At 42.7% G+C, this 14,254-nt stretch overlaps 1 protein-coding gene and 1 pseudogene across 3 annotated transcripts in view; one reads left to right on the forward strand and one right to left on the reverse strand.

The window, feature by feature from the left end:
* Htr4 (5-hydroxytryptamine receptor 4) overlaps window positions 1–14,254 on the forward strand; it is a 181,122-nt gene that overhangs the window by 155,164 nt on the left and 11,704 nt on the right. The window contains exon 6 of one of the 3 annotated variants that reach the window (XM_029546963.1): window positions 12,261–12,323. The exons of 1 other annotated variant lie outside the window; for it this stretch is intronic. In XM_029546963.1, the coding sequence (XP_029402823.1) occupies window positions 12,261–12,300 (40 nt within the window). In that variant the 3' untranslated portion in view covers window positions 12,301–12,323. The remainder of the gene's footprint in view (window positions 1–12,260; window positions 12,324–14,254) is intronic. One more of the 3 variants, XM_029546964.1, reaches the window with a different exon arrangement.
* On the reverse strand, window positions 10,856–11,532 carry LOC110333417 (annotated as a pseudogene).

The following is a 14,254-nucleotide window of genomic DNA, read 5'->3' on the forward strand; positions in this document are numbered from 1 at the left end:
TTTTTTTTTTTTTTGTTGTTGTTGTTGTTGTTGTTCCCGTCTGTTTGTTGAAATGGAACTTAATCTTGAAGTTTTATACTTTTAGAAAGCAGTGATGAATCAGGCTGAGCGGAAGTGAGTTATCTGACCTTGCAAAGGTCTAAAGGACATTGGACAACACATTACCAATAATGACATTTATTGAGACAACATGAACTGAAGAAAGAGTGGGTTGTAATATAGGATATGGAACAAACACGGTGAATTACTCAGGCTAGGATGTAATCAATTATGTTCAAATGGTGCCAGTTTCTAGATATAGTTTCTCAAAACTTGATTGAAATCAAACAATTTCATATCCTTTCAGTGTTCTTGGCGATTACACCATTTCGTTCCAGCCTTGGTTCCCTGAATTGCATGACAAGCATTGCTTTATGCTACTCTTGTCAACAGGGCCCAAATGGGGACCCAGATGCCAGTGCTTAATGATCATATTCTTGGCCAGAACACAGGCCCTCTCCCTTCACCCACATTCATTCTCCAAAGCCCTATAGCTGTCTCTCCCCCCTCCCCCTCAGGCATTTATTTGCCAGGGGACTAGGGGAACTGAGTCATCAACTATGAGCCTTTGTGAAAGGGAATTGGAGCCAGGGTTTCATAATGTCAAGTGAGAAGCTCCTGGTTAGCTGAGCTAAGGCAGCATGTCTGGAACCTTCTGTCCTACTACTGGAGGTTAGGTCAAAGAGATGAGCCAATGTTAGTAGCTAGGCAGGGTTTCCCTTAGTAATATCAACTTTGCCATTGGCTGAACATGGAGCCTCTGATCACATCAAACTGCTTAATGCCAAAGGTCCAACTCATTTCTCAAATTCAACTTTGTCTAATGGTCTCCTTCTTGGTAGACAGTAGTATGTTTACTTTCTACTATGTGGGCATTTTATTGCTACTTGTATGTTATTACTATTGAGGCTGATGTTTTTGTTGTGATAAAATGAATGATGCAAAATAAAAAAGTGGGTTCCGACTTTATTTTGCATTCCGCCACTTCTGAGTAAACCCTGGCACGCTCTTACCCTTCCAAATCTTCCATTTCTTATGGTACCCTACTGAATCTACTCATCCGTTAAAGTTCACTAGATAGACATACGCATAAGCTTTGGTCAGTGGGCTTTGATGGCATCTGCGTTAACAGCAGGGGAAAGATACAGTCACACACATACAAAAATAGAAAGCTAGACAGAAAGCAGTAACCACAGTGAGTTCAATTAAAATGTCACTTTCTAAAGTGTAGATGAGTGGGCAACAAGTTCAGAATGTAACTATTAAAATTGCTGCTTTTCTAATGTTCCAGGCCAGAAGTCATTTCTGACCTCTGTGCTGTCCAATCTTCTTATATTTAGTCTCCAGATTCTCTTAGTTTCCATTTGTCTGGTCTTGTCTCTGGTTCCCAGCCACTTCTCAGTACTTCCTCCCCATCAGTTCATGCTTCGGCATCTTCCTCTACCATCTACCTCTTCTCTGCCTGTAGCTGTGCGAACCAAGTAAACTGCTTTTGAAATTACACATTCATGAATAGCATCAAAAACAACAAAATGGTGTCACATCTCTTTCTACCAACCGTTTTCGATTTCAACCATGCTATCTCAGCACGTCTTAGTGGTCCCCGATGGTTCATTGCTAAGCTGCCTGTATCCACAGCGTAGTGTCCAATTCAGACTAGAATAAATGAAGTTGCACCAATTTCCACTTCCTCTCCTGGCTCTCTGGACCTTCTGTAACTTCTTTCTGCTCCGTTGCAGTCCACTAGCCATACCTTCTCCCACCACTTTCCTCTTAACACTGTGGCCTGTGTCTTGGACTGTCTCTCTGTGAGAACTAATTCAGGCTATTCTGATCTCCTTAATGCATTTTCCACATGACCTAGTTCTCTGAGGACATTAACCATGATCTTCCTGGATACTCACACCTACATACTATATTGAAAAGGATGCCTTCATTATGTAGCTATCTCAACATGAACCAATCACTACCAGCAATAGTATGCAGCAAAATAAATAAATAAAAATTACTACCTGAGGACAAGAGAAAACAGAACTGAGACATTATTACATTCTTCAAAATTTTACAGGATAGCTGTGTTTATGTTCATGTAAACAAACTTCTAGTTAGCACCCACTGTGTGCTGGGCATTAAATTAGATACTAATGATGCAAAACAATAGAATTTATTGTAGCAGTGTATGTACCTGACTGTGCAGCTATGTACAACCTGGGACAGACCCTTCACTGATGCATTCTGTATATACCTTCCCCGGGGATCCCCTAAGTGGTAGGTGTGGTTACTAGCAATATACCTCTGAGCATTTTACTGATAAAAAAAAAAAACCAAAGTAAGCAAACATTTTGAAGTCTGCCATAATGCGACAATACGTAACATTCGTTTGTGATGAAATCTTTCCTATTGCTGTGCCTCCAGTTCGTGACATTGATTTCAAAGTCATACTACCAATCCATAATGCCATTTCTGACAACAGACTGAGTCATTTCAGGAACAATATTTCTTGATGTAAAATTTTCTTTTCCTCAAGTAGCTTTATGGAAATTATCCCATTATTTGCAACCAAGTATGTATGATCTCAATGAGGGAGGTATTATTACCTTAATTTACATTCAAACTCTAAATCAATGGGACACACTTTTGATCCCAGCATTCAGAGGGCAGAGCAGGCAGACCTCAGTGAGCTTGTAATACATGGTGACTTCCGAGCCATCTGAGGGTTACTGAGTGTCAAAGTTTTAAAATATAATCTATTTTTTCACCCAACAGAAATATATTTATTTTATGACTTTGGTGTCAGGCTTGGTATTCATCATCAGGACTGCTAACTCAGCCTTTTGTTCCCAAGCCAATTCCAGGAATAAAAAGCATATTTGGTTTGGAAATTGACTGAGGCAGGGACAGAATTCTGCTTTCAGTGATGATCTCACATCTTAACAGATGCTACACGGGTTGGCACTTTTTCTAAAAGCAAGGAAACTGGATTAAAACCTTCATTTCAGCACTTACTAAATGACCTTAGGCAAGCGACTTGAGCCCTTGATCTTTAGTATCCTTATCTATAAAGATTATATATATAAGACAAAATGGTTATGTTTATGAAAGGTCACAAAACAATACAATAATGACAGAATTAAACCTGATTTACCAAGAAATGCAAAGATCTTCTAGACACAGAAGTTCAGCCTTACTAGAAAGCTTTTCTGACATTAGAGTTTGGTAAATTCTGTCTTAGGGTAGAGTGCTTGTGTGGGTCCACATGGCCTCCTCTAGTGGTCTTGAGTAAGTTATCTAAGTTATGTATCCAGTTTTCTTCATGTGCCAAGTTGATAGTGGCATATATGCTAAGAGGGGTGAATGCTGCTGATGCTGGAGCTCCGCCTATAAGCATTTATGAAGTGGTGTCCTGTGTTTTCGCCACTGTTGTTGTGAGGCCAGGTGTCTTAGTTAGGGTTTCACTGCTGTGAACAGACGCCATGACCAAGGCAAGTCTTATAAAGGACAACATTTAATTGGGGTTGGCTTACAGGTTCAGAGGTTCAGTCCATTATCATCAAGGCAGGAGCATGGCGGCATCCAGGCAGATGTGGGGCTAGAGGAGTTGAGAGTTCCACCTCTTACTCCAAAGGCCACTAGGAGAAGACTGGCTTCCACATGGTTAGGAGGAGGGTCTCACTGCCCACCCCCACAGTGACACACTTCTTCCAACAAGGCCACACTTCCTCCAATAAGGTCACAGCTCCAAATAATGCCACTCCATGGGCCAAACATATTAGAATCACCACAGCTATAAATGATATGGCACTCCCTATATTACCGAGGCTGATCTCAATATCATTGCAATCCTCCTGCCTTCTATGTATATTAGCTACCCTTCTTTCTTCTTCTTCTTCTTCTTCTTCTTCTTCTTATTATTATTATTATTATTATTATTATTATCATTATTCTCCTCCTCCTCGCCCTCCTCCTCCTCCTCCTTCTCCTCCTCCTCNCTTCTTCTTCTTCTTCTTCTTCTTCTTCTTCTTCTTCTTCTTCTTCTTCTTCCTCTTCTTCTTCTTCTTCTTCTTCTTCTTCTTCTTCCTCTTCTACCTCCTCCTCCCCATCATCATCACCACTACCACCACTACCATCATCTCTTCAAAAGGAATTTGAATTAAATGGTGTGTACCCTATGTCAAACACCCAGTATGATGCCATGGCATGGCATTTACTCAACCAATATCATTTGTTGCTGTTTCTATCACCATCATCAACATCACTATCATAGTTTCAGAGCTTTCACATGTATCATCTCATTAGAAGGGTACAGCAGCATCACACTGCTCATAGCAGGACTTTTGCATTCTGTAGCAGTAAGTCCCTTCTCACACTGCACTGCCTCGTCATCAAAATCTCTGATGATCGATTGATTGTTTGTGTTCTTCCAGGGTTCTCCTTTGAGTGCTGGGACCTTGATGAGGTAGACAAACTGGAGTATTCTTCCTTGGCAGGGCTCTGCAGACAGGAAGCTAGAATAATTGCATCCCTGTCATTTGGTCTTGGCACTGCATTTGTAACTAGCTAACTGCTGATGGACGAGCCTGATAGAAAAGCCCTGAGCACACAAACACAAGCCTTGTAGAGTGGCTCATTGTTTATGCTGCACTGAGTGCCCGGTTAACAGCAGCCAACAGTTTTCTAATAGTTCCTGCCCATGATAGAATTGGCTTCAGAGCCTGCCAGATTACAACCTGCCATCAGGGAGAAGCAGAGGTACCTGAAACATTCAGTGAGGAGCCAGGGAGTATTGACATCAGAGCTGCTACGATCAGATCAGAATTCCCTTTTGGCCTTGGTTTGGACCAAAGACAAATGGCAGGCTTCCTTCGAGTGAAGCACTTTCAGACTGGTGCTTAAACCAAATAATTAAGAACAGTTGATATAGCACTAGAGTGAGTTGATTATAAAAGTGGGAGTTATTTTTAAAGATTGTATAAGAGAGTGAGACCCCTGGAGCCATACTGCGGCCAAAGAACCAAGCTCTACTGAGGTACTCACTGCCAGGCTGTCTCTAAGAGAAGGGCGAGCAGCCATGCTAAAAGAGTGTTTGGTGGCGCGCGCCTTTAATCCCAGCACTCGGGAGGCAGAGGCAGGCAGATTTCTGAGTTCGAGGCCAGCCTGGTCTACAAAGTGAGTTCCAGGACATCCAGGGCTATACAGAGAAACCCTGTCTCAAAAAACCAAAAAAAAAAAGAGTGTTTGGGTTTTATAGGATGATTTAAGTTGGGAAGGAGAGTAGTGGGAGAGCATTGGGGGAAGGGAACTGCTGTGAACAAAGGAACTGTCATAAGCAGAAATCTTTCGAGAGGACCTTTGGCTGTTTAGATAATAGGATGCTATAGTCACGCTACTCTGGCTGAGAGAAGGATCAAACTCCTGAGATGCATAGAACATGCAGTTTCCATTTCATGAATGGACAGATTCCTATGGGTCATCCTTCTTGATGTTTTGGTGGCTCTGTCTTGGCTAAGGACTTGCCCAGCCTAACACCCCAGCCTTTTATTGATGATAGAGTGTGCCAATGGTCTCCTCTAGCTACTTCCTTCTAGACAGGGATGACAAATCTGGGAGCAGAAAGGCTGTGGGTGGTCAGTTCAAGTCACAGAGTTGGCCCCTGCTTCAGTACAGCCTAAGGGCAGATACAGGCAGAAGACAGATGTGTTGGGAGAGTTGGTTAGGAGTCTGAGGGGTGATTGGTTTACATAGGCTTTGGTGCATTTGAGGAGGCATGAGGCTAGGAGGGGAGAAAGATTCAAATAAGTGGTCCCAGGAGGGGCAGGAAATAGCTAGATGCTACAGAGCTACTGAAGACATTCCATGGCTCAGAAGGCCACGAGTTTCTATTGAGCTATAGACTGCTTGCTATGGTTTGGAGTCTTTCTTAGTTTCTACTTCTCCCAGACCCGATTGGTTGATAGGAAGGCAGCATTCTTCATGGAGAGACAGGCTCCTCCCTTTTCTGCTGTCAAGAGAGGAACTTAAGCCAGGGAAGAGAATTGTTCCTGGAGCATTGAGAGGCTCCTTGCTGAGCTCTTGGTCGCTGTCATTAGTTCTGCCAAGAGCTCTCCACCCCTGACATTCCTGCTGCTGCCAGGTGACCGTCAGGTGACACCGACCTGGGAATGACAGTTACTGAGATGCATGAGCACTTCGGTTTGGGGCCACGCAGGAGAATAAGCTGGATCCAAAAGAGAAGAGAGATTAAGAACAGGGTGAGGCAAATATGGGACAGGAGAGTTTGAATGCCACTTCAGGGCCAGAGAGACCCAACATCTAGTTTGCACTGTGGCCAAGATATGTAACCATAAAAGGCTAAGAGGTGGAATGTAATGTCTATCTGGAGCCCCCGGTTAGCAGACAATCTTGAGAAGGCGGTCCAGAGGAGTGAGTGGGTCTAGCCTGAATGGCTGGTTCCCATAGTTCAAGTAAAGGTGAAGGAAAAGAAAGGCAGGATGCCTGAGCAGACAAGTAGAAGAATCCAAAGAGCTTTTCAAAGTAAGGACAGGAGGGGGAATGAAGGTGAGGAGAGCCATGAGAAAAAGGAGAGTGACAAGAGAATAAGGCGAGTGATGTGGATCCGTGGGAGGGGGAAGGTGTAGAGGGTAGAGAAGATGGGGTAGAACAAAGGGTGTCTCAGGACTGATCCTGATGTGAGATGTGGCTCTTAAGAACCAGGGGCCGAGAGAAAGAAATCCCTGGGTACCAGACGGGCATCCCTATTGGAGGCAGAGAGGCTGTACGGGTAGCAGCATGGACTGACCTGCCAGCATGGCTTTCGGCTAGAGGTAAGGCTCTGAATTACAGGCTAACATGGAAGGGACACTTAACTGAGATCAAAGAATCAAGAAAACAGGGCAGAAGAAATCTAAATTAGCGGCGAGTGCTAAGGCTTGCAACAGGCAGGAGGCTCCTGGCACTCAGGGGCCAGAACAGCAGTTTGGTGATCAGGAGAGATGGGGGGAGTGTCCAGAGACAGTGATACACACTCCTTCCAGGTTTCAGTACTAGATACAAAGTTTTACAAGAAAGCAAAACCCCAGGAGTTACACTGAAGCCAAAGAACAAAGCTTTATTAAAGTATGAACTGCTGGGCTATATCTGGGAGAAGGGAAAGGAGATATACCAAAAGGGAGTTTTGGTTTTCATAGGGTAGTGTAAGTTGTGAGGGGAAATGGCAGGAGAATATTAAAGGGGAAGAGAACTGCTGTGTGGTGGTTGGAATAAGCTTGGTCCATGGGAAGTCACACTATTAGGAGGTGTAGCCCTGTTGGAGTAGATGTGGCCTTGTTAGAGGAAGTGGGTCACTGTGTAGGCGGGCTTTGAGGGCTCCTACTGCTCAAGCTCTGTCCAGTGCAACAGAGAAGAGCCTCCTCTTGGCTGCCTGCAGAAAGTAGTCTTCTCCTGGGTGCCTTTGGATCAAGGTGTAGAACTTCCGCCTCCTTCTCTAGCACCAAGTCTATCTGGAAGATGCCATGCTTCCCACTATGATGGTAATGAACTGAAACTCTGAAACTGTAAGCCTGTCCCAGTTAAATGTTGACCTTGATAAGATTTGCCTTGGTCATGGTGCCTCTTGACAGCAGTAAAACCCTAACTAAGACATCCTGCAAACAAAGGAATTCTCTCAAGGGAGAACTTCTAGTCATTAGGTAACAGGACGCTGTGGTCAGGCTGCTCTTGCTAAGATGAGGGTCAGATTCCTGAGATATGTAGAGTGTACAGTTTTCATTTCCCTAAGGGACAGGTTTCTACATGGGTCATCCATCTTGGTGCCTTGGGTGGCTCCATCTTGGCCAGGGACTTGGGCCTGTGTAACAGTTAGTAATCTCATGTAATATGTGTCTTAGTCAGGGTTTCAATTCCTGCACAAACATCATGAGCAAGAAGTATTTGGGGAGAAAAGGGTTTATTTAGCTTACAATTCCATACTGCTGTTCATCACCAAAGAAAGTCAAGACTGGAACTCAAGCAGGTCAGAAAGCAGGAGCTGATGCAGAGACCATGGAGGGATGTTCTTTACTGGCTTGCTTCCCCTGGCTTGCTCAGCTTGCTTTCTTATAGAACCCAAGACTACCAGCCCAGAGATGGTCCCACCCACAAGGAACCCTCCCCCTTGATCACTAATTGAGAAAATGGGCCACAGCTGGATCTCATGGAGGTATTTCCCCAACTGAAGCTCCTTTCTCTGTGATAACTCCAGCCTGTGTCAGGTTGACACAAAACCAGCCAGTACCATATGTCAACTATCTTTAGCTGAGAAAATGTCAAGATAACTTAAATAGGCTTTAATGTTAGCCAATGTGACCATTTCTGGCTTATGATGATGGTGCAGGGTTTTCAGAGTGACAGGATACTTCATAGCCCAGATGTGTGTGACCCACAGACCTAGTGCACTAGATGCTCAGTCACCCAAGGTTGACAAAGGACAGTAGCTCAGTGTCTCATGCTGCTGAGGATCAAGGATGGAGACAGTCTCAGGAGTTCACAAAGGCAAGCTTAAGCTTTATTGATGAGACTTACTAGAAAGTGAGACATTAAGGGGGAAAAAAAAGAGAGAAACTCCTGGGAGTTGGAGAGGTTCCCAAGAGAGCACAAAAGCTGTCAAACTTCCTTGTGCTAGGTTTTCATAGGTGTATGATAGAAACTGGGCAAAGGATAAAGTAATTGCTATGGGACTAATTAATTCTCAGGGATATCATGTATTTGGGGTGAGCTAGTGGAGAGCCTACATGCTCTGTGTCTCCTTTGCCCAGCTAAGGATAGTCACATGCTGTCCCGTGCTTCTTCATGGAGAGATGGTTGAAACTCCCCTCTCTCCACCTCTGAGTTTTACCTACTAGACTTGAGTGTCTGCTAGCCTAGTCTTTAGCTTTGGCCACTGGCGCCATATCCATCGTTGCAAGTATCTTCTTTGCTGTTAAGTTAATAATTCTGTATTTTCTTTTATTCCTTGCCTTTGGCCAACTTGTAGTTTTGCCATGATAATGTTAACTTTATCACAAACACCAAGACAGAGCTACAGTCTGTCTGCCTTGGTTACCTCACATTTAGCTCCTTGTCCACGGGGTGGAGCAGAGAAACTTTTTATAAGTGATCCCTAGAGTTTATTCTTATAAAATCAGCTTTGTTAGACACAAGGATGTATGAAAAGGTAATATTCTCTTACCTATGTTCCTCTAGGGCCTCAGTGCCCCATCTCCTAGCTGAATTGCTTGATTATCCCATTCCCAAATACAAGCTCTTTTATTCATCTTCCTCAGTGCCCCACTCTGCCACTTGGACCCTTAATCTTCCTTTTAATCCCAGGATCTGCTCTCATTGCAGCATATGTGATCAGCTTACAGGTTACCACGAACCCTTTTTCCTTATAACCTAGAGACAACCTACATCAGTAAGGTGGCTGAGCCAATCATTAAAAGCACCCATATGAATCCTTAGATGCACACTTGATGTACAGAGCAAAATAGGTGAAATATACTCTGTGCGGAGGAATTCACAGTACTAGGCTCAGCGACCAGCATTCACTACTGAAGATGAGTATTGCTAAGAAACATCTCTGAGAACTGTGGTCATTTAAAGTTTGCTCTGCCATCTGGGTAGGGATAGGTCTACGATTTGTGACTAAAACCACCAACCTCCTGGGTTTATGATGTTGATAGGTACTCCAACATTTGCCCAAGGGTGTGAGAAAGAAGATGATGGTCTCTCTGTCAAGGAAACCAATGCAGGTAGCTAAACCCAGTGGCCAAGTTAGTCTTCTATTCTGAAGCAGTGGTAAGCACATCTAAATCATTAATAATCGTAGATAAGATCTTCTTATGCGTCTGTGAGTTGCTACAAAAAAAAAGAGTGTGACATTTAACATACTGTGAGCTGATAGCTTAGGACTCCAGGTCTCCATCTGACCTCTTGCGCTGCCTACTCTATAAACCTTGGCTTCTTGGCATTGAGTTTTCCTAACCGCTGCTGCCACACCCAATACACAGCCATAGCATAGCAGCAAATACTGTGCAAGCCAGCCATCACCGTCCTGTTTGTCTGGGATCTGCCACAGTTCTGTCTCAAGTTACCAGGCTTACACCTGCCTGTAATAAACGTGCTTGGACACATGAAAGACAACACTGACCAGTTAACACAGGTTCCTGTGGACATGGTAAGTTTCCTATGCTGTCTGAGAAGGGATGTGTCTAGGATTTGTGAGCCTCTTCTGATCTTCATAATGTTCCCCAATAAAAGTAACTGAAGAGTACACAGAAGACAATTGTGTCCAATGATAAATACGTTTAAGGGATTTGATGTGGAGGTGAGTATATGCCCATTGAATGCACTGTTGAGTGAAACAGGGAAAACAACTCCAAAACAAAAATTAATAGAGTAAGAGTTTCTGGGGGAGGGGAACCAAACTAAGATACAACTTGAAATGAAAACTTATCTAAACCATCAAATAAATAGACTCAAGAACAAAAAACATCTGCTTATCTTATTAGATGTTAAAAAAAAAAAAAGAGGCCATTGACAACCCATCATCCCTTCATGATAAAAGTCCTGGAGAAATTGGAGCTACAAGAAACATGTATTGACAAAAATAAGAGAAGTCAACGAGCCAACATCAGAAAAAGTTGAACTATATCTGCTAAAATCAGAAACAAGAAAAGAATGTCTACTATTTCAATTCGTTTTCAGTATGGTTTATAAGTCTCTTCTATAGCAATAAGACAAGAACAGATAGAAGTGATATAGTTGATATAAAATTGAAAAATGGAGATTTAGAGGATCTTCATTACATCTCTGCTAATAGGAAGCCAGCCCGAGGCTCAGTGTTACAGACAGACAACTCAGTTTCCATGATAATTCTGCCCTGCACCTTGGAGATTCCCTTCTCCACATTAGTTTGCTGACTGCCAATAAAGGTTTTGCTATGTGTACTCAAGTCCTTGTCTTTCTTCAGAAATGTGTCGCACGTATCTTCAGAGTTTTCAAGCTTGGTTTCATGATCTGCTATAGCCGTCTGTAAAATCTTCATTTGCTGCTGAGTTATATAACTGAGGTGTTCTTGGTCCCTTGTACTGCCCACCTCATCCAGCTGCTTCTGGTACAGGGACCCAAACCTTTCACAGTACAGACTTAAGCTCCTGCCTTGACTTCTGCTGAGCTTTCAAAATACTCTGGAGGTTTTCATTCAGGCTTCTGAAAGAGGCATTTACATTCTCTTCAAACTGTTTCCTCTTTTCCATAAGAAACCTCACCTTCGAAACCCTGCATCCTCTTTTGAACAGGCTATCTGGCCTCTTGCACATCTGATCCCGAGGAATAGCTGCCCATCTCACTGGTACCAGCTGCTGGATTGTCCGCAGGGTTGACTGCATCTGGGTTCTCCGAGTCATCTGATGGGAGGGTCTTATCTACCCTTGGGCGCTCAGCACTTTTCTTCATGGCCTTCTGTTCCTTGCTTGACATGGCTGGAACCTTCATGGGTCAGACAGGACTCCCTGGAGAGTGGGTACGGCTATTGGACGTCACTTCTCAGCCATCTCTTTTAAAGTGTTCAGAATCCTTAGCCCTTGGAAATGCAAATTAAAACTACTTTAAGATTTTTATCTTATCCCATTCAAAGCAGCAAGAATAAATAAATAATTAAATAATTAATAAATACTGGCACGAATGTTGGAGAGGGAACAGTATTCAGTGTTGGTAGGATTGCAGACTAGTGGAGCCACTATGGAAATAGTGTGACTGTTTCTCAAAAAGCAATAAAGAACTGAAAATAGGATCAACCACATGATTCAGCTATACACTTGGGCACATTCCCAAAGGGTTCTATGTCCTCCTACAGAGGCATTTGCACAGTGCTTCTCTATTTTACAGGTTTTGGTTAAAGTTGCAATACTTTTAGTGGAAAAGTAGATTAGTTGCGTAATTAGATATTCAAAGGATATCAAATATACTCGTCTCAAATTTAAAATACAATGCCAACTTCTATGAAGCGGTGCTTTAAACACACGATATGGTGCAGCAATGTTGCACAATAATCATACACCATTCCTTACTGTCCCATTGGAACAATTGGATGTTCATTTAGGTTAAACCAAGCATCTACTAACCTTTCTGTTTTCTTTCTTTTTTTCTCTCTCTCTCCCAACTTCTGCCTGGCTCTTTCTCATCTGCGGCTGTTCATCTGTGTCAAGTTTCCCCCTGCTCTTCCGAAATAGACCTGTTCCTGTCTAACTGAGAGTGCTCTGCAAGGCTGTGTGAGTCTGTCTGGATCTGTCCATCCATTGCTTCACAGAAAACACCACCCATCTATGTTCAGACTCTGGCCGCTTTCAAGCAGGCTGCGAGCTATGTCTGGGAGGTCTGCTAAGGCCAGGATGCCTCCGTGTCTGTTAACCTGATGGCCAAGCTTCAGGTGGTGTGCAAAGCTTATTTTCCATCTCTTAACTTCTCTGAGGAATTCTTAGTTTCTTCACTTTGCAAATCTTATGGAAAATATGCATTGTGATAGAGCTGAGCTCTAATGTCACCATGGTCCGTGGAGGTTTTCTTATCTAGATTATTCATTATGATCAATTAATTTTTTTTATCACCTTGCTATATAATGGAGCCTTCTTTCATGTTCCTCAGCAAATCATCGTGGCTGAATCAAGGTAATGTTTTAAGATGTTTTTAAGTATTCTATGGCATCATGGAGCATTTTTATTTTCACATAAAATAATGAAAGATGCAGATATTTCACACATGGCCTCTGCCATTGTAGCTTCCCCCATTGTTAATATCGCTCACCAGAGTGGTCCAGTGATTAGAAATGAGCTTGCACGGATGCCCCGTTTCAAGTGAAGGTTCATAGAATACACTAGTGCTCATTTATGGTGGTGTACAGTATGAGTTTGAACAAGTGTACAATGATGTGTTTCTACCATTGTGTGGCATTTTATATAACTATTTTGACACTATACTAAAATCCCTGTGCTCTGCATATTCATCCAGCTCTTACTTCCAGCTTTATGCCTGGCAGACACAGATGTTTCTATTGTCCATACTTCTTTTTCCAGAATTTAATTTATTTGTAATAACTCACTCTCCAGCCTCTATAGATGGGTTTCCTTAACTTAGTAATTTATATTTAAATTCTCTCCATTTATGTTTATACCTTGATAGATTATTCTGCATCTGAATAATATTCTGCATCTGAATTATATTCCTTTGTCTAAATAGCTAAGTTCTTCAAAGTTTTACAGTGCCTAACAAATACAGAAATGGATGTTCACAGCCATCCATTGGACAGAGCACAGGGTCCCCAGTGAAGAAGTTAGAGAAAGGACCCAAGAAGCTGAAGGGGTTTGCAGCCCCATAGGAGGAACAACAATATGAACTAACCAGTACCCCGAGAGCTCCCTGGAACTAAACCACCAACCAAAGAAAACACATGGCGGGACTCATGGCTCTAGCTGCATATGTAGCAGAGGATGGCCTTGTGGGGACATCAATGAGAGGAGATGAAGCCTTGTGAAAGCTCGATGCCCCAGTGTAGGGGAATGCCAGGGCCAGGAAGTGGTGGGTGGGTTGGTGAGCAGGGGGAGGGGGGAGGCAATAGAGGGGTTTTGGAGGGGAAACCAGGAAAGGGGATAACATTTGAAATGTAAATAAAGAAAATATCTAATTAAAAAAAGACATATGGGAGTACAAAAAAATTGAGCAGAGCTGTTATAAACACCTAAGCATAAGTTTCTGGCTTACTAGATTCAGAATTTTTCATATTGTTATATACATGTCATTATCATATCCTCTGAAAGGGAAGTTCTTTTCTTCTTTCTATATCTGTGCATGTTTTATTTCCTCTTGTTGTAATACATTCCCCAGTCTTCCATCATGGCACTGAAACATAGCAGGAAGAGCACATGCTAGCATCGTCCCTGATCTTTGCAGGGAAACCGAGTTTCTCCCATTAAACGCAATGCTGTTTGAATGTATTTGTGTGTGTTCTTAATCAAATTGAAGAAGCCCCCATTATTCCTAGTTTGCTGAAAACCTTTACTTATAATCGGGTTTTAAGATTTCTCAAATGCTCTGTGTGCCTTTGTCAACACAATCATCTGATTTTTCATGTTTACTCTGTTGAAATGATACACTATATTAACTGACTTTTTTCTCCGTGTGTGTGTGTGTGTGTGTGTGTGTGTGT

This window comes from Mus pahari, chromosome 15 (genome assembly GCF_900095145.1).
Source record: "Mus pahari chromosome 15, PAHARI_EIJ_v1.1, whole genome shotgun sequence".
In the NCBI taxonomy this organism is placed as follows: domain Eukaryota; kingdom Metazoa; phylum Chordata; class Mammalia; order Rodentia; family Muridae; genus Mus; species Mus pahari.